Source organism: Atractosteus spatula, chromosome 5, assembly GCF_055471065.1.
Source record: "Atractosteus spatula isolate fAtrSpa1 chromosome 5, fAtrSpa1.hap1, whole genome shotgun sequence".
Classification (NCBI taxonomy): Eukaryota; Metazoa; Chordata; class Actinopteri; order Semionotiformes; family Lepisosteidae; genus Atractosteus; species Atractosteus spatula.
This window is the reverse complement of record NC_142710.1, coordinates 9074328-9100315: the sequence shown is the minus strand read 5'-3', so window position 1 is coordinate 9100315 and position 25988 is coordinate 9074328. Positions and strand designations below refer to the sequence as shown.

Genomic DNA, 25988 nt, shown 5'->3' with positions numbered 1-25988 from the left:
AAACCTAATCACTTATTCTACATAAACACAGCGTAATTGCTCTCTGAAAATGCCTTTTCTTTTTATTTAGGCTCAGATTTCAACTATAGATCGTACACTAATTACTAGCAGTAAATACTGATGTTTTGTTCCCTCTTACCACAAAAATATTAAAAATAATGTATTGTAGCCAGGTAACAGTGAAACGGGCGTACAGTCTGGGGAGATCGCCCATTTTCCATGTAAATAGTTCCCTGGTTCCGCACCCCTTGGTGTCTATCTCTCTGCCTGTTTTAGTATTGAATATTTATATAGAATTTTACCACTGAAGGGAAATCTTAGTAGCTGAGCATAAAAAGAATAGGAGCATACTGTAATGCATGTTAAGGCCATAAACGATATTAATTTCGGAACATAAACATACAGTATATGGCTGGTATCGGTACTTTAAAGAAAACATACACACCATTTCTCCCTAAACATTTTAAGCATCGAACTCTTTAACTAACGTGATACCGGAGTCATCAAGCATACTTTTAGAATTTGATTAAAAGGGAATATAATATGGAATCGCGTATCTAAAGAAATTAATAACGATATAATTATATTCATGTACCGCAACACGAAAATTGTACACGCTGTACAATGTCTGTTGATAATGTTTTGTAGGGCTTTTTCAACACTCCTCATGTGACCTTGCCGGTGGTGCTGTGGGTTAGGTTCCTGACTCCCATGTCACATGCGGGGTGTTTGAATCCTGCCGGAGCTGTTACTTTTTTTTTTAACAAACAATTCCTTGAAAAAATAAAACATTTCCCTGGCTCAGAGAATAAATAAAACTTCACTTGCACCAAACAAATTTATATTTCTAAATATCACAACATGATCGAATTTAAGTCATTTTAATAACAATGAATAGTCACCTATGCGTTACATTTCAATAGATGATCTTCCCAGGCAGCTTGGAAATGGGGTGGGGTTTGAGGTTTGGGGTCCCCAATGTGCCCCACTGATGTGTCCCCTGAACAAGAAACAAGAACAGGTGTCTGATGCATCAATCAAAGAAGTTTATTCAGTTACATTTCTTCTACAGAGCACAGGGAAACAGAAAGTAGCCCAATGCAGTACAGAAGGAGCCTTCATCACCGTGGATACCCATGACAGAGAACAGACCAGAGCTGAGTCCACTGGTACAAAGCATGATGTGGGACAAGTGGTCAAGACGTAACATGATAACAATAAGTTAAAATGTTTATGTAGAAGTGCAACTTGATTTAGTTACTCAGTTTCCCAGCAGGAAGGCATTAGATCTGTGCTGAGTTCAGAGCTGTTATAAAGTTCTTGTCTGGATGTGCAGCTGTGCTGTGATATTAAAGAAGAGTTCAATGATGGGAGCAGAATGCTAGTGGGACAGTGGTTTGGGAATGTATTTTTTCCCTATTTTATTGTTTAGCCAATGGTGATGGTGTGTATGGTAACACGAGTTCTGTACGCTGCAGATCGAAAAATTTAAAAAATAAATGTGTACGAACAGTAGCTAGACCTTTTAATATATACATTATATTAAAAAATAACAAAAGTGTTAAAACTGCTTTTTAGAAGATAAGATCACTTTATTAGCCATATACAATTTCTTGTATTAGGATTTTGTCTTTTCACACACCCTACCTTGCTCTCCCTGAGACACACAGCCAGGGAGAGAAGCTGGGGGTCAGAGCACAGGGTCAGTCATTAAACAGCACCCATGGATCAGTTGGGGTTAAGGGCCTTGCTCAGGGGCCCAACAGAGTAGGATTCCTCTGCCAACACAGGATTTGAACCAGCAACCTTCCACCAAGTGGTGCAAATCCTTAACCACAGTGCCACCACTCCTCCCTTTAAATTAAACAACCAGCCCATATAGGGAGCGAACCCACGCCCTTGGCACTATTGGGACCATGTTCTATCCAAGTGAGCTAACCAGCCGCCTCTGATGTAATGAAGTGATTGTGTTCGAGGGTGTAGTCGTGCTGCAGAAATCATTTAAATGCGTTTCTTTGTCATTTTGCACAAATGCTGAAACAATGCCAACACCGGCCTTTATCATCGGCCTTTACCCATCATGGCCTCCTCACAATCCCCCTCTATGAACTGGCTTCATCACTCTGCTCTCCTCCCCACTGAGAGCTGGTGTGTGGGGAGCGCACTATGGCTGCCGTCGCATCATCCAGGTGGGGCTGCACACTGGTGGGGGTGGAGGGGAGCCTCCATTACCTGTAAAGCGCTTTGAGTGGAGTGTCCAGAAAAAGCGCTATATGAGTGTAAGCAATTATTATTATTATTATTATTATTATTTCAGGGGTGAATGCCCCCTAGTGGCCATCTTCTGCAGAGGCTCTTCCTGTCGCATTACTCTGACACTCTGGCTGCAGAGTAAGAATCGACACCCTTCCACCCACAAGCCCAGATCCTTAGCCACATTGGCACTGCTCCAACCCCTAATTTGTAATGGAGGGAAATGAAAAAAAAATAATTCTGAAGAGAAAATTCCTAATAAATCAAGAAAACATACTGAGACATCTGATGCAACCTGTCTCGGTGGTGCAGCAGAGTCCCAGCAGTGCTTAAAGCTGCAAAAGAAGCAAAACACTTTCAGAATCATTTCATTGCTACTCAGAAACCTGAGCTGATTGATTGAATGAATGAGCTGAATGAACCTGATGATGTGTGTGCATAGTAGAGTTGTCTACTTACATGTATGTATAATTTGTCACAAATTGGGATTTTTGCTCAATTTTAGGAAAATTTAACAATTTAACAAAAAACATCAAAATCCCAATTTCAGAACAAAACAGTATTTTTACTGGCCTGTATGTGTTTCACACAAGTGGCAGACCCATGAATAGTAGAAAAAGAAGACAGTCAGCCCTAAAGTCCAGCCTGCAGTAGGGAGAGACACATCCTTATACCAGGCTCTAGAAGTGTCCAGTGAGTGGACAGAGCTCAGGATGTGGAGATCCAGGTGGTCAGCATCAGGGACAGGACAGCCAGCAGCAGGACAGTGTGTCCCAGGGAGGGGGCGTTGCTGGGGGTGGGGGTGGTGGTGACCACGGTGTTGGGGTTGATGAGGGGCAGGGTGGGGCCCACGTTGCTCTGCAGGAAGCTCTGGTATCTGGACACCTTGGGGAACACCCCCTGCTGTAGGGCTCGGGCCACACGCCCCTTTAGTTGGACAGTGTTGTCCACTGCAACAATGCTGGCCTGAATCCAGAGAGAGTCCTGTTGACACACCAGGGGATCCCCTGAGTCTCCCTGGACAGAGAGAAACAGAGAGATGAGTAACTACACTGCACTGAGAGAGACAGAGTAAGGCTAAAACATCTAGTAATTAGGTACATTAACTAAACTATTCAGACTGCTACAAATGGCAAAGTTACTTTTAGACAGTCACCTGAATACTAACAAAATAATGGGGTTATTACTCGGAAAGGAAAGCAGCTTGGAAGCTTCTTTCAATAGTACAAACCACCACTAATGGAGCACAAGTGAATGAGTCTGGTTCGTTTCCTGTGCTGCTCTCACGGCACTGAGGTAAACACACCCCCTAAAAAAAGGGTGCTATATGTCAGGATTGGAAGCAGTACATATGTGACTTTTAGCGGCACATACCAGCCAATATGGAGCCCATTGTTTGTGCAATGAAAGAATATTAAAGGTGTTCGAACTCTTTCTGTCTATTTTGATTTAGTCTATTTAAAACATAACAGGAAGCATTTCCTTCACACCATGTACTGTAGTTTTAAAAATCCAGCCACATGAGACACATAAGAAAAAAAACTACAATTCCCAATGTGCCACACTCAGGGAGTCTTATCTACAGATATCCAAGCAGTACAGCACATCAGCCACAGTAAAGTACTGGTTATCATGGTTTTTGCAGAATGCCTTCATCTATATGCTGTAACTGGCACCACTGTTTTCCAAGTGATTGTTAGAATTGCATAAATATTTTACCGTACAGTACCTCAGTGGTAAAATGTGATTTAAAAAATGTTAGTATAATGATCTAATTGCACTGCAGACTTGTATTAGCTGGAATCCAACTTACTGTACAGTACATGATGAACAAAATCATTCAAATCAAAACTTATTACTCCATTTGTTTTAATGTATATGTTTATTTGCTTTTAAATATGTTATGGTACCATATGGTTTTAACCCAATACAATACAATATAGTATGTATAGAAAATATTTACAAATTAAACACTTAGGGATTTAGATTTCTGAAAGCCCTCCGCTATCCCACACCTTCAGTTGTCCAATCAGAAGGATGCATTGGCAGTTCAGTTGTATAATTCTTATCTGTCATGTGTGAAGTCTGGGTTCGAAGCCCAGTCAATGTCCAAGTTGTACTTTAACAAATGTCCTCCTGAGGATAAAAAAGACTATCTAATATAAATCTAATAAATAATATGTTTACTACATTAACATTTTTATCAATTTTAAATATCATAGTATGTCAAATATTAAAATTGTATTAATACTTAATGCAGTTATAAATACATTATAAGTAGATGCACCATTTGAGGCCAAATTGTAATTGGTTTGAATAATTGAATACAATTGAACATAATTTCATTTAATGTAACACAATATCTGATTTGTAGTCATTTGGAATGACTAAAATGAATAAACCATACAGGTTGTGTGGATAAAAACATGTTTATGCAGTAACAGTGAACAGCAGATTATATGTATATGTCTTTCTCCACCAGTTTGTTTTATCAGATGAAAATAAACCCTAGGCTAGTTTCCCAGGATCATCCCCAGAGGGGACAACATGATTGATGGCACATCAGTGTAAAACACTATGTAATCATTTCTGAAATTCAAGAAAAAATATAATTTATCTAGCTGCTACCAAAAACCAAATGAAATGCACTGCAGATGATAAACTGCTGCCCATTTCACCAAAGTATTTCCCACTATTGTGCATTACCATTTGTAATGGCTGGAGGCTGTTCATGCAAATGTTATGGTATACCGTGGCAACTGGGAACTGTGGGCCACTCCCAGTTCAGGTGTAACAGTTTTTGGTTTAAATATATAAATATATATGTGTCATAGCTAGTAGTCAGAATGAATAATAAAGTCTTAGTAGGACATGCAGATCAGCATGATTGAAAGGCAGATCTGTGCGAAACACCACATAAAAACTGATGAAATTCAGAAAACACTTGTCCTTGTCACTCCTTCCTTTATCTACCTTGTGTGCAACTAACTTTTATATATTAATATTTATGTATTTAATTTTTTTTAATTTTGCATAATACTTTAGCATGGCTGATGACTAGCTAATGAGATGTATCGCAGTCGATTAACAGCTATCCAGCTAATAGACCTGTTTCACACTATTGTACACTACCATTTGTTTTGGGGACATACTGTATCAAATATTGCACTGAGAAGAATATTTTCTTATTAAAATTCATCAGATATCTTCTATGCATTGTGTGTTTAAAAAGCTGCTGAATGTCCTGATTTGGACACACGCACTCATACTAAGGAGCAAGTAGGAGGGAGGACAGGTGGAATACATCTACTCTGCACATTTACCTGCAGGGCTGTTTCACAAAGCATGTTTACTAATTCAGTGTTTTCTCAAATTAGCCAGATTAAATTAATAATAACTGCTTAAACTTATATAGTGCTTTTCTGAATACTCCACTTAAAGTGCTTTACAGGTAATGGGGACTCCCCTCCACCACCACCAATGTGCAGCCCCACCTGAATGATGCAACGGCAGCCATAGTGCTCCAGAACACTCCCCACAAATCAGCTCTCAGTGGGGAGGAAAGCAGAGTGATGAAGCCAGTTCAGAGATGGGGATTATTAGGAGGCCATAATCGGTAAGGGCCAATGGGAAATTTGGGCAGGATGCTTGGATTACACCCCTACTCTTTTCAAGAAACACCCTGGGATTTTTAATGATCACAGAGAGTCAGGTCCTCGGTTTTACGTCTCATCCGAAGGACGGCACCTTTTTACAGTATAGTGTCCCCATCACTATACTGGGGCATTAGGATCCACACAGACCACAGGGTGAGCGCCCCCTACTGGTCCCACTAACACCTCTTCCAGCACCAGCCTGAGCTTACCAAGAAGTCTCCCATCCAGGTACTGACCAGGCTCACAGTGCTGAGCCAGTGTGTCACACCCAGTTACTGACCAGGCTCTCACCTGTTTAGCTTCAGTGGGTTACCAGTTGTGAGTTGCAGGGTGGTGTGGCTGCTGGCTGCTTGGAATTAACTGGATAACTGACTTCAGGACTACTGTGGTTTCACCATGGCAAACTCGGGTTTAAGTTATATGCTTAATTGAAGCATTATGCAGCTCACATTTAAACTATCTGACTAGCTTTGCAAAATCACAATGCACAGGGAGGGTTGAGCATGGATTCCTTCATCCGCAACTGCAAAACCACTGTGGAAGAATGTGTGTCTTAATCCCGTGACCACAAAATAAGTGTCTTTGTGGAAAACCTGGCCGCAATCAAGATCCAGCATTTTTCTCACATCTCTGATCAGGTTTGTAGTGCTTAGTGCAGAAATACTTTAAAACTTTGGGCAACTATAATTTCCAGTTTTGCCATTAGGTATAAATTATAAGTATAATCAAACTTTCTTTCATGTTTAATTTACTTTCCTTCTTTCAAATAGATTGCATGATAAACATACAAATATAAATATTTTAATGTGTATATAATCTGAAAAAGCACACTGCATTCATAATAGGCTATACAGTAAAAAATTATAGAAAAGTATTTTTTAAATATTCAACATATTTTGCTTTGTAGCACACCCCCAGGGTGTCACTACAGTAGCACTACTCTGCACAGGTTATAACATGTAATTACTATTTTTATTATTAATATTAATTTATTATTTAACATACTGTGATTATATAAAGTTAATAACAATGTCATTACAGTAGCACAAGAGCCTTTATTATCAACAAGGAGCAATTTGTTAAAATAAAACTTTGTATTGGCTGGGAATCGAACCCAGGCCTCCCATGTGGTAGGCATAGTGATGGTTAATTTGATTAGAAGTTTAATTTTCCATTGCACAGCAAAGAAACAGTATATATAAATATATATATATGAATATATAAATTTAAATTATGAATATATTAAATATCAAGTGATTAAAATTACTTATATGATTTCTTGCATAAGAATTGAAACCAAACTTGAAGTGTTCACCAATAAAAAGAATAATAAAAATGTCTATAAGAACTTAGATAACTTATGTTTGTTCAAGCATAAGTTGATTATCATTTTTACTTTGAACCTTGCAAGTGTGCATGGGAAATGTTGTTAAAACGAACATCTTAAATCGTTCCCAAAATAGCCACAGCAAATGTTTATGAAGAAGGTAGAATACTGCTGTGTAACACTAATGGCTATATAAATATACATTTATATTAATAGATTATTACACTTAATAACATTAAAAAACAATTATATACTTTGGAAATTTTTATTGTCAGATACCAAAATTTCCCTTTAGTTTTAAGATTACATATTTGTATTCCATATGTATCAGTGTGGGATGTCTGGCTGCCTGTTCACTGGCGGAGGTTCAATACCTCTGATCAAGGTAGAGAGAAGTTCTTTCAGCCCACAAGGAAATAATAAGTGGCGAGAATCTCCTCGAATGTAAAGATTTCTCAGGAGAAAAGGGCTTCCGCAGCCTTTCAGCTGTTGCCGTGGTGAAACCAGGGAGATTGCGTGAGAATGTGATTCTATGTGGTACTGATATAAATTGTCACACGAAAGAGGTTAAAGAGAGCGCAGCTAGAAGGCCCTCTAGTGGTGTACGGTGGGAAAATCGTTCCCACTGTCACACATATTAATTGCATTTAGAAGTGATACAAATTAAGAATTGAGTGTCTGGAAGATTGGGTACCTGCTGTAGGTCCAGTGATCCAGTACAGAGGTTGTCAGCTGAAGAGACATTCACACACTCAGTGATCGCTGTGGACACTTGCTGCAGGGTGTTCTCACCTGACAGTAAAGGGACACATGGGAAATTTTAGTTTGGAAGGGAAATGTAAGGAAACATGTAAACTGCTTCCTGTCTCATTTCCCCGGTAACAGGTATGGGGAAATAGTCTTGGTGGGAATCAGCACATCATGCTGTGCCCACTTCTAGCTTAGGGATGTAAGAAGGGGTGAGAGTTTCTATCTGACATCACATATAGTTTTTTTGCAGGTTTGTACAGTGCTTATGGAAATAAGTTTAAGCATATATATATGTATATGCATGCACACCACAGATAGGAAGACTTAAGTCTCTTAATAGTCAGAATCCACTGAATGACAGATATTTCAAACTATTACAGTATATAAGCTTTTTCCATAGCCTGTTGGTTTGAACACATAGCAGGTGACCAAAAGCAGCCATTTTGTGTTGTGTTGGTTTTCTTGAACATGTGATTTCATTTTACTCTGGAAATTAGCTTTTTTCAAGGTAGTGGACAACAGTTTTTATGTATTCTAGTGAATTTTTACTTTTGCGATTGTATTTTGCTGGAGAATTGATCAATTACTGGTGGAATCTGGAGACTCTCTAAACTGAAATGCTAAATAATATACCTATAAAAATGATTCATTTGCTTTAAACTGTTGCATCTGGTTACAAAACACACTGTTGAAAGACTTAAATTAGCTGGTGTCTTGTGATATATAGTGTATGTGGTGGTGTGTTTTGATTTTGCTGGTAAATTTGCTGGTATGAATAAAACACCCATTGTGTAGTTTTCTGTTTGAAGTGCTGTTCTCAGCAATATGCTGTTAATTTGTTTGTTCAAATTAGTTTTGCGTCTGTGAAAAAAAAAAAACTTAATGGCTGTATATAGAGGTTATTATAGACCATTTGCATTTGCAATACCTTGAGAAACAATAAAAATATATATTGTTTATGGGAGAGTGTACTGTTCATTGCAGATTATGTATTGGTCCGGTTATGGACAAAATGGCCACATAATTATAAACCCTCTCTAAAACATTCTGACTCACCCCAAACCCATTCAATTTTCTGATAAAAAATATACTGTATAATCTAACACTGAACACCTTCCACAGGGTGATTAATATGGGAGAGAGGTTGACATCTAACATAACCAGTTTTTTGGTTGTATAAACATTAATGTGAAGCATGCTTCGCTTACACCACCAGTATACTTATCTGTTTAAACTCATTCTCCACCCCTTCTCTGTCACTTCCAGTAAACAGTTCTACTAGGGCCATGTCATTCTTTAATAGATTAACAGAAGTTCCTGCGTTTTCATCCCATTGGTATCAGCTGATTTCATTTGAAAATGTATTGTTCATGAGCACCAGCTGAGGGGCAATCCGTTATAAAACATCCATAAGACATAGCTGGTCCAATGTTGGTGTGGACAGTGTTAAATGCAGTCAATAATCAGGTTATGCACATATGACTTTGCCTGTTGCAGATGACTAGATACCACAATCAAAGCTGCATCTTCAGTCTTGCTATGTTCTTTAAAAGTAAAGTTATTCAGATGGGGGTTGAATCAAGAGAATACAAAAAAAGTGTGCAAACCAGCAGAGTGCATGTTTAACTGTCCAAAATGGGGAACTGAGGAACCCCAGCCCAAGAAATCCCGGTACCCTTCTTTACAGTGGTTTGGGCTGGTCCTGTCTATGTAAAAAACCTCCTGAATGGGGAGCCTGAGTTCCGCTCTTTGACCTCGTATCCCAGACTCACCTGTCCCAGTTGCGTTACCCCAGCCAGTGACCCAACACTGAGCTCCAGTGGGGAATGAGACTCTCTCCCCAGCCAGGCAGATGGGCTGGATGTAGTCAGTGAAGGAGACCTTGGTGTCCAGTTTCAGGAGGGCGATGTTGGTGCCACCAAGCTGGCTGGTTTGGACACTCTGGACCCCCAGGGATCTCTCGAAGGGGTTTGAGCCGTTCTGCTTCAGTCTTCCCAGGATCACTGTCCACTCCTGGACAATCACTGGACTGGAGAGATTCGATATAGTAGAGGGAATACAGATACACTGGATAGTACAAAACGTCAACACTGAAAAGATACTCACAAGGGCACAGAGGAGATAGTGACCCTATTGTCAGTCAGTCTAAAGCCCTCTTGCACTGTTAAAGAATTTAAATATAGCACATGGCTGTCACTGTGTTCCAATTAAATCTATCAAGTTGGATCTGAATTATATCTATTGCTGTGTTAGTGTGTGAATTAATGGTTGTTTTAACACACAGTATTTAGATAATCACTCTTACTATAGTAAGTCATCATTATTCTGTGTGACTAAGTGACTAAGAGCAATTTATTACATCGGAAATCAGTGAAGTACCGGTATTTCAACACCAAGGGTGAGTTGGAGTCTTGTCATCTTGACCTGGGTGAGAGGTACAGGTGGGGTTGCTCTGTACCTGGGTGAGAGGGACAGGTGGGGTTGGTCTGTACCTGCGTGAGAGGGACAGGTGGGGTTGGTCTGTACCTGGGTGAGAGGGACAGGTGGGGTTGGTCTTTACCTGAGAGAGATGGACAGGTGGGGTTGCTCTGTACCTGGGTGAGAGGGACAGGTGGGGTTGGTCTGTACCTGGGTGAGAGGGACAGGTGGCGTTGGTCTTTACCTGAGAGAGATGGACAGGTGGGGTTGCTCTGTACCTGGGTGAGAGGGACAGGTGGGGTTGGTCTGTACCTGGGTGAGAGGGACAGGTGGGGTTGGTCTTTACCTGAGAGAGATGGACAGGTGGGGTTGCTCTGTACCTGGGTGAGAGGGACAGGTGGGGTTGCTCTCTACCTGGGTAAGAGGGACAGGTGGGGTTGCTCTGTACCTGGGTGAGAGGGACAGGTGGGGTTGCTCTCTACCTGGGTAAGAGGGACAGGTGGGGTTGCTCTGTACCTGGGTGAGAGGGACAGGTGGGGTTGCTCTCTACCTGGGTAAGAGGGACAGGTGTGGTTGGTCTGTGCCTGGGTCAGGTGGCGTTGGTCTGTACCTGGATAAGCACTGTGCAGTTGTCATCACCCAGTCACCGGTAACAAGGGTCCCTCCACACACATGTCTCCCATTTCTCTGCAGGCTGGCCATCCATGGCCAGGACCCCTCTGCAGCTGACTGACCCCCGAGGAGGGATGTATTAAGTCTGGGCCTCCCACAGACTTGTACTGAAAAAAGCAGTGAGACAGCAGAGTCACCTCTAGAGGACTGGACAGATTTCCCACACCAAGCCTAGTGATTATGACTGTATACTCTGACATAAAATCCTACCAGAAAAATATATTTGTAATTGTAGTAGTAGGAAGATCACACTCCCATTAATTATAAAAATGTTTTGTGGTTGGCTTACATCTGACACACTACCAAAGACAGCAGGAGGAGGAAGGGATTTCAGCAAAGTAGTTTGTGAAACAAAAAATGACTTATCTGGCTTCACTCTAATGTCCCGAATAAAAGAAATAGAAAATGTGTGCTTTATGTGAATAACAACCTTCAATATTGAACAGATGTCGTCTGATTACAGAAATTAACTTACTAGGTAGTGCAGCTGAAATGGTTACGGAAGCTGTAGAAGGAACAGTAATGTCTGGTGCAGAACGAGTAGTGGTCACTGGTGCTGCAGCAGTAGAGGAGGCAATGGTCACTGGTGCTGTAGTAGTAGAGGGAACAGTGGACACTTGTGCTGTAGTAGTAGAGGGAGCAGTGGACACTGGTGCTGTAGCAGTAGAGGGAGCAGTGGACACTGGTGCTGCAGTAGTAGAGGGAGAAGTGGACACTGGTGCTGTAGTTGTAGAGGTAGAAGTGGACACTGGTGCTGTAGTTGTAGAGGGGGCAGTGGACACTGGTACTGTAGTTGTAGAGGGAGCAGTGGACACTGGTGCTGTAGTAGTAGAGGGAGCAGTGGACATTGGTGCTGTAGTAGTAGAGGGGGCAGTGGACACTGGTCCTGTAGTTGTAGAAGTAGTAGTAGTCAGTGATGCTGTTGAAGTATCAGGAGTAGTGGTCACTGAAAATACATTTGCCGCATTGCATATGGAATTACTGCCAAAGAACACAAAGTCTGTTGTGCCCAACCCAGCTTGGTTTTTAATCCAGGACTTGTAATTGGAGACTCCTGAATAAATCACTAACATCTTGCCACAGTTGGTGTATCTATTTACTACTCCAGCCAGGGTCCAAGAAGATTCCTGTTTACACACCAGTGGATTCCCAAAGAATCGAAAATTATTTTCATCCTACAATGAGAGATGGATGTATTATTACAGACACAGTGACTGGGCAGCATTATAGGTTATCAGTGCACTAACAACAATAGAGGTGCAATGACTAGAAATACCGCACTTTAACATAATACCGCATCATACCGCATGTAAATTGAAATATAATAATAGTAACCGGAAGCATCTTGTAAAACTGCCAGGTGGAGCTAATAAAGCTTAATGTACCCTGTACAGCATTTGAGCTGTCATCAGAAAACATCTGGTTTTGAATCCCAGTTACTGCTGTTGGATAACCTTTTTACAATTAAGTTGTATACTGTTTAGACAATTAAGAATTTTAAACTATATTACAGAATGTTAAATATTAAACATGAAAAGGTCTGTATATTTTGCAAAAACAAAATTGCTCAGTTGGACAAAAGTACACAACCTTCCACCTTCATCATAAATAATTTAATCATAAATATTTTATGCATCAAAGTCTTTAACTTGGTAACTTAGTGGGTTCTGGTTTTAACATTTAACAAGCTTATATTCTGTATTTCATAAAAAGCTATAACGTTTCATCCTTTTCTAAGAATACATAGTAAGAACACCACTTGCTTTTATTGTAAAAAGATAAATGTTACAGTGATTTAACATCACCTGATAGCTATACAGATGCAGCTATTCAAAATGCACAGTTCAACTCCACACCACATGAAATTATCTGCAGTTCACCGTGTTGTACCGCAGTACGTGATTAGCTGGCCAAAATGACAGACAGGGGTACTGATGGTGCATTGGTTGCTAGTGAAATAATTGCTTAATTTAATCTCTTTACTTTGCATGTTTTAATCCTCTTATTATTGAATATTAATATGGAATTTTACAACTAAAAGGAAATTTTAGTTGCTGAGCATAAAGAGAAGAGGAGCATAACGTGTCTGAAGGTCATAAACAGGATTAATTTAGGAACATAAACATATTATATAAACTGTAGTTCGGGTGGGTAGCTGTGTCAGAATGTGTAGGCTGCAAAGGAACAAGTAATAGATTCATTCCATGCTGAAAGAGAAAAAAGAAAACATGAAGAGGGTTCCACGGTTGAAACGCTGTGTTTTCTTTCTTCTCTTTTAAACATGGAATAAACCTATTACTTCTTCCTTATGTTAACTGCATATGGCTGGTATTGGTAGTTTAAATAAAAAATACACACCAGTATTCCGCTTTCTTCCTAAACATTTTAAGCATCAAAGTGTGATTATGTGAAAAAGATTTTGCCTGCCCTTTTCAGCTACAGCTGAAGTTCTTAAGTGGTGCATTGGTGTAATGGCTTAGGCCTGTGCCTTGTATTCTGGAGGATGGGGGTGTGATCCCAGCTGTTGCCATGAGGTTTTTCTTTTAACAAATAAACATGTCTTTGAAAAACTAAATTGGTTATTATTTTCAACACCACATTGAATGTGTTGGTATTTCTAAATATCACAAAACGTTCAAAGTTCAGTGAGTTAAGTGATTAACCTTTTCTATGAATACTTGCGCTTGTTATCGCAGTAAAAGAAAGGCATACTTTTTAGAATTTGATTAATAGGAAATATAATATGGGATCACATATCTGAAGAAATTAATAACAATATTAATTTAAGGATCTGAATATATGTATTTATATAACTGGTAGTATTACTGTAATCCACTTTGTAAACACGTTTTTATTTTTAATTTGACTCATTCACGCATGATGAAGTATTATGTACACTATATTAACATGTTTTTTTGTATATTTATTATAACATTCAATGCTAAGTTATATTAATAATGAAATAAGAACATTAATTAGCAAATGTGAATACTGTTAACTGTTCAACCGGTTGAATTCAAACACTTTATTCAGTGGGGCAATTTAACAGACGCCTCAAGCCTTAAAACGAAATTGTATATATTGTAATTAGAATCGAGAATAACAAAGTGGTATATTACTGAATTTATAATAATGTGTCCGGTCATTATTAACTTAATAATAATAATTTCAAGCTTCTTGTATCTTTTTACAGAGTCATTTGTGCCTTAAACTGCTGTACAGTGTACATTTAAACACTCTATGGTAACTACACTGCCCACTAAACCGCTTTCCCACAAAGTCACGTAGCTGATTTACAGATGAACACAACTTTATCTTGCAAAAATTCAGATATTTGTCAATGTATTTACTAAAACTATCCATCTCAGTAATCTCACTGTGCGCCAAAGTGCTCACTCAAAGTTTACACTCCCAGTAAAATAAGAAACCCGTTTCCCAGACAAAGTTGTGTTGTGAGCCTCTTGTAAGAGCAAGGTGACTTTCTGCTATCAAAACCATATTTACAGCTTTTAAAGTCACACAATGTTTGAGTTAGGCAGGAACACCTCATTATATCTTATTTTTCATTTCATTTTTTATAAATAATTAAAGGCAACCAGCAATCAGATGTCCTGTTTTTTTAAGTCATTTTTCCACACTGTAGTTTTAAAACGTGAACAAAGATGTGCAAACAGCGTGATGTTTTAAAGCCACTACAGGATAGCTTGTGGGAAATACATTTATTTGTACTGCATCAAAGTTTAACTTGTTCAGAGCTCCCAACATTACAAACTCTGAGTTAAAAGGAACATGTCAAAATATTTCCAAAATAATCACAAGTGAACGGGTTGATGGATTTGATAATAATAGAGAAATCATAACAACGAGTATAACGAGGGAGAGAGATATCATGTTGGTATTTATAGCGTTTGGTGGAGGAAGGATGATGGGAGTGATTGCTAATTACTGACAGCTGAGTATGATTGAGCTCAGTTGTTGTCATCCCTCCCAAACATTATACAAACATTAAACATTAAACAAACGTTATAAACTCTGTTTACCATGCGTGAATGAGTCAAATTAAAAATAAAACGTGTTTACAAATTAATAAAACGTGTTTTATGAATTTCATCAGATAAGTGGTTCCATATTATATTCCCTATTTAGCGGATTCTAAAAAAGTACGAGGTTTTTTACCACGATAACGAGCGCAGGTATTCATAGAAAAGGTTAAAACATGGAATACAAATACACCCTGTCTATTTAGTTGTTATTAATAAATAACTTAACTTTGAATGTGTTGTGATTTTTAGAAATACTAACAAATTCAGTATAGTGGTGATAATATTTACTATTTAAGTTTTTCAAAGAAATGTTAATCTGTTCGTAGAAAACTCATGGTGACAGCAGGGTTCCAACCCCTGATCTCCAGCATGCAAGGCACACGCCTAAGCCATTACACCAATGTGCCATCTACCTCTTTATGATTGCTTATCTATCACACATCTCCAGTCATTGTTTACACGTCTGTATTGTTTACATTCAAACTGTCTACATGTTGACTTGCACACTGTCTACTGTCTGTTTGTACATTGTCTTGATGCACTGTTTGCACTTTGTCTTGTTTTTTACACTTGTTTTTACAATCGAGAGACTTTCTGTCAGTAAGAATTCCATTGTACCAGTACCGGTTACATGTGGCAATAAAGTTCAAGTTCAAGTTCACTTGACAGCTTAAGCTATAACTGAACAGGGCAGGCAAAAAGGTTCCAAGTAATCATGGGAGAATGAGTCAAATTGATGCAGATGTTTACAAGGAAAGTCTACTACTCTGATAATCTGAGCTACAGTATATGAATATAATTATATCATTATTAATTTCTTTAGATGTGCGATTGCATGTTATATTCCCTATTAATCAATTTTTTTAAGTATGCATTTCTTTTACTGCGATAACGATCGCAATAATTCATAGAAAAGGTAAAAACATTTGAACTTTTTACAAAGTATATGAACTTAAGATAGTCAGAAGGAGCACGTAAAAAGTTTTCCAAAATAACCACAGTATGCAACCGAATTAAAGATATTGATGCTTAAAATGTTTATGAAGAAAGTGGAATACTGGTGCGTATTTTTTTATTTAAACTACCAATACCAGCCATATACAGTTTACATAATATGTTCATATTCCTAAATTTATATCGTGTATGACCTTCAGACACATTATGCTCCTCTTCTTTTTCTGCTCGGCTACAAAAATGTCCCTTTAGTTGTAAAATGCCATATAAATATTCAATATTAAGCAGATTTAAACATGCCCAGTAAAGAGATTAAATGAAGCAATCATTTCACTAACAACCAATGCATCATGGTGCCACCTGTCGGTCATTTTGGCCAGCCAAGCACGTGCTGCGGTATAATGTGCTGAACTGTAGATAATTTTGCACAGTACAGGGTTTTACCACGCATTTTGAATGGCTGCATCTGTATGTATACTTATATAACATCATATAAGCTTTGCTTGCGTTCCATATTGTGTTTCTGTAGCTTAGTGTCAAGAAACAGCTACTTCAGTTACCCAGCAGGAAGACATCTCACTCCGAGTCACGCCGGCACAGATCATGCTTTCTGTTAGATATGAATTCCCAAGGAGCTGTTCAATAAAATTGGCACAGGCTGTGATCTCAATGAGGGGCAGCTGGGTCTGCTGTAGGGTCTCATTCCCTGAAAAGACTGAAAGACAAGACAGGAGGTCAGTGTCCTTCCCTTAGTCAGTGACAGACTCTCCCAGCAGCTCTACATTGTGGAGATCCTGAGTCACGTATCCACCTCTTGATGAGGGTCTCAGACACTTGGCAATATGGAATTAGGAGCGAAGAAGCAATGAATTCACGGGTGCAGAGTTGTCAGAGAAAGGGGCACCTGAAAGGAATCATTACGAGAAACAGCTCAGACAGCAAGAAAGAGCGGGGTTCAATGCAGAAGGGAGATGTGATCTCATAACATTGATGTGTTGAAGGACACAAGAAACAGATCAATCTACCTCCACCAGTCATGTTGACCCAACCAGTGAACCAGCAGCTGGTGCAGTTGTAGAAGGAGCTGCTGCTGTCGGCCAGACAGATGGGCTGGATGTAGCTGGTGAAGGAGACGGGGCTGTCCAGCTTCAGCAGGGCGATGTCATCAAAAACATTCATGTCATCAGTTGGGTAAAAACTGATCGTCTGCCCCATTCTGGACACTTCATGGGGATTCGAGCCCAGCTGTGTCTGTCTGCCCAGGTACACTGTCCACCTACTGGCATCTGTACTGCCCCTGGAGAGAGAGAGAGAGATCATCAGTGTCAAAGGTCACGTGTGTTACTCTCTGAAAACTCATCGCTGTTCCATCTGTTTTTCAACTGATTATTCATAGGTGTCTCACTTCCTGTTATCGGAAGTTCCCTGAGTAGGAGAACCAAAAGCCAGCAATTCAGCACCTGAACTAATTGAGTTTCAGAGTTGGTCTTGTTACCCTGCCTAGTCACAGTAGAGTAGAGGAGTTTATTGCCATAAATACATGTGCATTGGAATTCGTATCCACGCTGACCTCTCGGAACATACACAGTACCGCAGACAACACCACACAATGTAGAGAGTACATTACAAACATCATAAATAATAACAATAGGAGCAATAATAATAGCATCGGGAGCACTGAATAAGTTGTGGGACAGTAAATATGTATTAGTGAAGAAAAGAAACATGGTAGACCATGCAAACAGTGCAGAGTGCAGATGTGTATTGAGTCAGAGGCCCTGCAGTCAGCTGTTGAGGATGCGGACTGCAGTGGGGTAGAAGCTGCTCTTGAGTCTAGTGGTCCGTGCTTTAACAGTGTAGTACCGCTTGCCAGAGCGCAGGGGGGAGAAGAGTTTGTGGCCGGGATGGTTGGGATCCTGAATGATGGATTGGGCTTTTTTGCAACAGCGGATGGTGTGGATCTCACGGATTGATGGTAAATCACATCCTATAATCTTCTGTGCTGTTGCCACAACCCTTTGTAGTGCATCTCTGTTGAGCATTGAGCAGTGTCGCTCATCAGTGTTAATTAACCCCTATCATCAAACTCAACATACTGATAGACAACAAGATCACAATACAGGAGCAGTGGAACCAGTCCTGTTTGTTACATTTTTTAATATCTCAGTACATATAGAGAGGATGTATTCTAGTTCTTTACCCACAGAAGCAAACTAAAGCTGTCAGCTGTCTGTATCTATGGAATCTGTACGTGATCTATGTAATCTTACATATTTCAATCTTATCTAAATATCAGTCTATATAGAGAATTTTATTTCACTTCCTTACTGATAGAAGCAATATGCAGCTGTCAGCACCCAGTTGCTGTTGATCAGTGAGCCTCCACACAAGTATTGACCATTCAAGTGCAGGCTGGCCTGCCAGGGCCAGGACCCCTCCTGGGCAGAGTCTCCCTGCAGGACACTGGGACTCAGGGGCGCCTGGCCGCAGGCTGGGGAGACAAGAGACAGAGAAGAGACAGAGTCCACAGGTGTGTGTGACAACAGGAGAGACAAGAGTCCTTAGGTGTGTGTGGGACAACAGGAGAGACAGGAGTCCTCAGGTCTGTGTGACAACAGGAGAGACGGGAGAGAGAAGATTGTGCTGACAACCATACCTCCAGTAAGAATACAAAAAACTGGCAACATTTGCTTTCCACATTCCAGCTCTTTCATTCCAAAAACGTAACATCTGTTGCACCTTCACATACCCTGCCTCCGTCATGGCACTCAAATTCAATTTCCAGTTGATAATACTGACAAGGTATTGTCACAGCAGCGCAGCGCGAGACCAGAGGGACCAGCTCGAGTGTCTCAGCCCCCTGTTCTTCCTGCTACTGCTCCGAGCACTGAGAGGAGAGACAGACCAGCACAGGGAGAGACTCCTAAATGGGCAGCAGATAACATCAGCCCTGGAAACAGAGCCCAAGCACTGGTGCCAGAACAGAATGAGCTCTGGGTCTGGTTTGAGAGAAGAGAAGTGAAGTGGAAATCTAATAAGTAAATTGATTCTTAAAAATGTAGAGAGCTTTGAAAAAATATATTGGTGCTTTTAGATAATATATTTCAAGGATGTAACTGCTGTGCTACAGTACGTGCAGAATTTTAGAAAACAGTTCGTCAACAAAGTACACTGTTTAGGTTAGTTTAGAAGACAATGTACCAAAACAATATATGCTGTCTGGGTCATTAGAATTAGCTGAAAGTAACTGATAAGCTTTGAATAACAAATCTAGTTTTTCTTCTCTCGCTCTATGATGTAATCTGTTTTCTCTTAGAGAAAGGGGAAGTTTTAGAAGGGACCAAGTCCTGAACTTTTTTACAGCGCAATGTCTTATAAAAACCCTGTACTGCTAGTAACAAATTGAGTCTCTGGTTGCACTTTGCGAAGTGGCAGCAGGGCTCCCAATATTGCAATATTGAAATAAAGACCTTACTCAGTTGAGAACTCTCTCTTGTGGCTTCCTTGATAGTTATATTTCCATGACAGAAGTTTCTTCTTAAGAAGACTCCTGTAATCACCAAGCTTACTGTTTTCTCTCTTCGTGTGCTCACTTAGCCTTCCTTAGTATCGTCATCGGAATCCTGTACTGCTGCAAATCTGTGATCCCTACAAAGCTTCTAAATTAAGAGTTTTTTTTGTTAACATGTTAAACCTCCCATTTACATCACAGAAAAGGCAGAATTTCCAGGTCTGTGCACTGCCATATTCTGCAATTCAGAGCAAGGCAACAAAACCTCCGATGAGGTGAATCAGCCCTCTGACGCTGTAAACAAGCAGGCTTGTGAAAACTCCTCTTTCAATCCAATAGACATATTGCTCTCGATTTCGAGACAAATACTCCTCACTTGTTAACTCGCCTGTAGATCACAGTGGAACATTTCTGGAGTGAAATGTCTCCTGCACAGCCTGTATTTACTCGCTCGTCCATCACATCACATCAGTCAGTACAGGGACTAGTGAGCAGGAAGGGCCTCTTCACATCACAGTACATCAGTCAGTACAGGGACTAGTGAGCAGGGAGGGCCGCTTCACCTAGCGATTCACACAAACTCTCCCTCTGCCCGTGGCCATATCAGGAGTTTGCAACAAAATGGCGACCATACAGCGCTTTCACAAAGTTCAAGATTTTGTGCTCAGTTTGAAATTTGTACAATTTTACTATACCACCAATGAATCGATTTTGTTACCATTTTTACCAGATTTAATAAACTGTCTCTCCCCTTTTACAGTCACAGGCAATAGGACATCTCTTCTAAAATCAATTACAATTCTGTTTATTTTGTGTTTAAGAACAGTGGACACTTATTGTAGAAATAAATCTCAGTAGATTAATGCTTCTGGGGCATTAATTTCACAGCCCTCCAGGTGAGAGAGATTCTCCTCCTTCACCACCTAACCTGAACTGCAATGGAAGCCAGCAGCCTCTCCCGACTTGTCTGTTCGTTTTCGGCATTTCGTTTTAATTTTTTGGAGCACAGATGTGTTATTTATTTTTAATTAATTCAACTGTTCAGACTTCCTGACAATGTGTTGTTTGTTTTTACCTTGATGGAAAAAAACAACACAATCGATACTGATATCAATACTACTTATACCTGTGAATAAATGCAATAATAAATGATAAAATGACACAGATCTTTATACAAACCAGTAGAATTCTACTGTATATTGATATGATGTGACTCTATTTGTTTTTTCTGTATTTTAATTAATTATGCTTATTGTTGTGGCTGCCCATGTTTTTGTTTCAATATATTTTGATAGATTTTTAGTTTCATGAGGCAAAGACTGGTTTTTAATTTAAAAAAAAATAACAAAGGTCAAGTGACTAAAGTTCAGACATTTACATCTGGACTTCATGATGATAATGTTACTGGACCCGAATTCAATGGACTTGAAATTAATTTCAAGGAGATTGTTTTTTTTAAATATACCGTTTTACCAGACACATTCATATTATAGAAGTCTTTTTTGCACTCTATTTTCAAGGCACTCAGCACTCCTGTGGATACACTGTGCTGATAAATGAGGACAGTAGAGCTTGTCAGAGCCCTGAGAGACACAGCTCAGCCACTGGCCAGACAGACACCACCTACCTCTCACTGTCAGGACCAGAGCCGCCAACACGCAGAGACTGATGCCCACCGCCATGACTGCTAGTGTGTCAGAGTCCTGTCTCCAGCTTCTCCTTTCTCTCCTCTCTCCCTCTGTCTGTCTCCTGCTCTGATATACACACCTGGAGAGACAAGCCTCCTGTCCCTCCCTCTCTCCCTCCCTCCTCTGTTCTCTCTCTCTTCCCCTCTCTCTCTGCACCTCTTTCTTCCTCTCTGTCCTCCTCTCTCTCAGTTCAGTAATACTGCAGCTCAGTGAATTTATAATAAAGAAGCAATCAGTAATAAACACACACAACAGGACTGGAGACAGTGAAAGTGTGGTGATTTCCTTTAAATCTCCCTGAAATACATATGCTTTACAGTACTGTGCTTTTATCACTATTCCATTGGGCTTTACTTGTCTGCACTGGTCATTACTGGATGCCCTCTGATTTTACCACAATCTCACTGGGCTTTAATGCATTGTGTTGTACTTTTACCAAAATCTCATGGTGTTTTACTCTACTGTGTTTTTACCATGATCTCACTGTGATTTACTGTGCTGTACTGTGATTTCACACTGATCTCATTGGTCTTTCCCGCTTTGTACTGTGTTTTACCACGGTCTCCCTGGACTTTAATGCAATGCACTCTACTTTTACCACAATCTTGCTGGGATTTCTACGCTTTTTTTTTGGAATCATGTGAAATAAATTTTTTAAAAAATATATTTTTTGTATACAAATTTGATAATTACCAACGACTCAGACAGAAAGTCAAGGAGCTCTTATTCACTATGACATCTCAAACAAAAGAATTTGTTTTTCATCATTTTTGTAACCCTCCACCCAGATGCCTTCGGGCCCACATTATTCATTTATCACACATCACGAGACTTCCCCTTTCTGGGCTGGTAGACCTAGCCTTCACATGACAAAGCTTTCAAATACATAGTAGGACTTTACGTTTCAGTATTATTCACGGCCAATATGTTCAGGCATGAATGAAATGTTTGAATACCTTAGAATGGTCAAGTCTGCGCTGAATTACCTAACCTCAATTTTAAACCCACCTGATTTAAAAATAATTTCCTTATTTCAAATCTGCAAGTAGCAATTCCAGCTGTTTTAAATAATTTGCTGGGGTGCAGGAAAGCCAGCCAGAGCTCATGTTGCTGGACTAGTTGGACATGGAGCCCTGTTTGAGCTCAGTGTAATCTGGCCTTCAGAGTTTCTGTTAATCCTAGACGCTGACGTGGCTCCAGTGACTCTTATTTTGTTTCCAGGTTCTGTGTCCTCAAACAATACTTTCTGAACACTGATAATTCTGTTTAATTTTGGCAATGAGTGAAAAATAATATTCTCACTTTATTCATTTTATTATGGAAACAGAACACAAGATAAAAAAATGTAGTAAAAACACACAAATCTTGATCCAAGCAGGGGAATCAAACCCCATTTTTGCCCCAGTTCTTGCAGATGGTGTCGACAGACGGATCTCCTGTATTATTCTGGCACTCAGTTCACTGAGGGAACCAAACCCTTCCTTGTGCATCATGGTTCCATCCTTCACATGTTTCCAAAGACAGGAGATCCACGGGCAACACTGTATTCCTGAATTAATAAACACGCACATACTGTACAACATTTCTTGTGTTTCAAGTTTCACGCCAGCCTCCAGTCCTTGATCATTCACAGTGCTTGTGCTCAGTTCTGGAGCTCCTCAGTTCCCCAACATTGTCCTGTGACTGTAGGGGCACACCAGTCATGTGGATCCAGTCTTTTCCGATAGGGATGCAGATTGACCTGCAACGAGCCTGTCTTGCAGAAGTTCTGTACTCTTGTCACACAGAACAACACAGAATGAGGGATCCGGATCCACACCAGAGGTTGGACCTGATGTGGAACCTGAGAGGTAGCAGACAAAGAATGGAAAGATCCAGTTGTTTCCAATGCGGGAGAGGGCTAGGCGAGAGACGTGGTCAAAGACGAGTTCGAAAATTTTTTATCCGATAAGACTTGAAGGCATTGAACAGATGGTAGCGACCAATGCCGGGCAGAGAACAGAGGGGTTTGCGGGTTTAAATGTTACGGGAGGTGGAAGGTGCAGTGATGAGTGGAGAGTTGTGGTTGGTTGATTGACGTGAGTTGTGTGTGGCCTGACTGCAATGCTCTGTCTTTCTTTGAGAACCGGAAGCTTCTATCTGCCTCTCTCTGCCTATCTTTTCTTCCTTTCAGTCCACCAAAGAGGATCTCAGCCAGTCCTGGATGCCAACTCAGATCACAGAGAACCCCACTTAAATAAACACACAACAGGACAGGAGACACAGGGGGAGAGAGGAGATTTCAGATTTACAGTGTGGAATTTAGCTGTCGATCATCTCACAGTGCTTTCTGTCCAACAATGTGGTCTAACAGCACAGAAAGTCCCTGAGCTGTTACTAGCTGTGGGGTGTTGCAGGAACATGTTTTTCACTATGACATCCTTCTGCAGGTACAGAAGCCCCAGAGGCCAACAGGTTATTTTCTATGATATTAAATCAGAAGTCATCCCTCTTCAGATAGGATTAGTCTGCAACATTGAGATACTGCAACACAGACATTGAGAAAGAGGAGATCACAGAGAATCCCTCAGTAATTCACACACACAACAGGACAGGAGACACAGGGAGAGAGAGGAGATCACAGAGAATCCTTCAGTAAAAACACAACAGGACAGGAGACGCAGGGAGAGGGAGAGGGAGAGGAGATCATAGGAAATCCCTCAGTAATAAACACACACAACAGGACAGGAGACACAGGGAGAGAGAGGAGATCACAGAGAATCCTTCAGTAAAAAACACAATAGGACAGGAGACGCAGGGAGAGGGAGAGGAGATCATAGAAAATCCCTCAGTAATAAACATACACAACAGGACAGGAGACACAGTCAGAGAGGAGTGTGCTTTTGCTATGCTCCTGCAGTGATTTACAGCTCTTATTGTTTACCATGATCATACTCTGGGATTCTATGGATTCTGTACATTTTTAAATACAACTAAGATTTACAGTGTGGAATTTATCTGTCAATCATCTCACAATGCTTTCTGTCCAACAATGTGGTCTAACAGCACAGAAAGTCCCTGAGCTGTTACTAGCTGTGGGGTGTTGCAGGAACATGTTTTTCACTATGACATCCTTCTGCAGGTACAGAAGCCCCTGAGGCCAACAGGTTATTTTCTATGATGTTAAATCAGAAGTCATCCCTCTTCAGATAGGATTAGTCTGCAACATTGAGATACTGCAACACAGACATTGAGAAAGAGGAGATCACAGAGAATCACTTAGTAATAAACACACACAACAGGACAGGAGACACAATGAGAAAGAGGAGATCACAGAGAAGTTCTTAGTAATAAACACACAACAGGACAGGAGACACAGTGAGAGAGGAGATCATTGAGAATCCCTCAGTAATAATCACATACAGGAGACACAGAGAGGCGTATGTTTTCATGATCCTACAGTGGTTTCCCGCACTTTTTATCATGGTCTTACTGTTTGGGATTTAATGGGGTCAACATTAGTACAAATTCTATACATTTGTAACTGAACCCAAATTTTAAAGAGTGGAATAGAGTTGTAGAGCTTCTCATCTTTGTTCTGTGCAAAAAAGTGGTCTAACCTTACTGTTACGGACCTCTGATTTGCTGTGGTGTGTCAGAGGAATGTCGTGTACAGAAACCCTGGAGCCCCACAGGTTATTTTCAGTGAACATCTTAAATAAGATGATCTTAAGACCTGACAGGTTTAGACTACAACATTTTGATGCATGAGCAAACATTGAAATACAGAAAGGCAGAATTTCAACTTTCTCAGATCCCTGTCAACCAGTGAGAGCTTTTCAGGGATTGGTTGCAAAGTGAAGAGATGAAAAAGTGTTTAAAAAATGGTTTAGAAGAAACTACATTACACAGAGTACTATGGTGATCTCTGTTCTTATTCTCTGTTCTCTATTTAATTGGAAAAACTGAACATGGCCTGTCTTGTTTTCCAGCCCAGAGCACATTTACATAAATATGAAGATCTACCAGAATTTTATGTCCAGTGTCCAGTGATCCTCAAGCACTGAAGTCTCTCTAAATGTGATTCCAGAGTGAAGATTCTTGCACTGTGTCTGTCTTGAATGTGCAACACAATACTTTGACGACTCTCCACAACACTGATATATATATATATTCAATATTTGATGTTTTCATTTCTTCCTCACATGTGACTCATGTAAGGTGGTACAGTATGGTGTAGTGTGTCAGAGTCTAAACTTGTGTGTTGTGGGTATAAGTCCCTTACAAAAGGTTCTACTATTGAACCTTGTGTGAGGTATTTCCTATGACAAATTGTAGGAAGACCATGTAGCAAGTGAAATGAAACAGGCAGAAATAAAATCACTAGTTCAAGATGTAAGAAATGTTGAGAATTTTTAAAGAATATACAGATGTAGCCCTTTAGAATGCTTGAGTTGTCATGCGGTATACCACAACAACCATGGTACAACAAAAATAATAGAAAAAATAATACATTTTCAAATAATTTAATGCCCTTATCTGTAACACTGCCTTAATGTACTATATGTCTGTCGTATACAACTGTGTGCATTCAGTAAATCTTATTTTAATAATAAAAATGTAATGTTTATTTACTTATTAGTGGCTTTCTGTGCTAATCATATTGTATAGAGTAACTAACAGATGTTTTAGTACATACTATGTATACAAATGTGTATACAGTACACAGATGTGAAC

The 25988-nt window shown here is 40.0% G+C and overlaps 2 protein-coding genes across 2 annotated transcripts in view; one reads left to right on the top strand and one right to left on the bottom strand.

Moving 5' to 3' along the window:
* Positions 1-2961: 2961 nt before the first annotated feature.
* Positions 2962-21266, bottom strand: LOC148834006 (transmembrane protease serine 9-like). Its single transcript, XM_088915722.1, has 9 exons — positions 21212-21266; positions 18402-18564; positions 17099-17370; positions 16634-16788; positions 11552-12251; positions 11015-11183; positions 9759-10015; positions 7931-8028; positions 2962-3270 (listed from the first exon to the last, which is right to left on the bottom strand). The coding sequence occupies exons 1-9, from the start codon at positions 21264-21266 to the stop codon at positions 2962-2964; spliced, it is 2178 nt and encodes a 725-aa protein (XP_088771848.1).
* A 1804-nt stretch (positions 21267-23070) lies between these two features.
* LOC148834004 (uncharacterized) overlaps positions 23071-25988 on the top strand; it is a 51597-nt gene continuing 48679 nt past the window's right edge. Inside the window, exon 1 of the mRNA XM_088915721.1 lies at positions 23071-23122. Within this exon, the coding sequence (XP_088771847.1) occupies positions 23071-23122 (52 nt within the window). The remainder of the gene's footprint in view (positions 23123-25988) is intronic.

What these genes read in the sequence shown, in the direction of transcription:
- LOC148834006 (XM_088915722.1), bottom strand. Translation starts at nt 21,266, where the DNA reads ATGGCGGTGGGCATCAGTCTCTGCGTGTTGGCGGCTCTGGTCCTGACA. An exon ending in CATTTCAGCTGCACTACCTA is followed by an intron (nt 11,184 to 11,551) that starts GTAAGTTAATTT and finishes TGCTTTTTTCAG; the next exon opens with TACAAGTCTGTGGGAGGCCC. An exon ending in ACTGCACAGTGCTTATCCAG is followed by an intron (nt 10,016 to 11,014) that starts GTACAGACCAAC and finishes GAATCTCTCCAG; the next exon opens with TCCAGTGATTGTCCAGGAGT.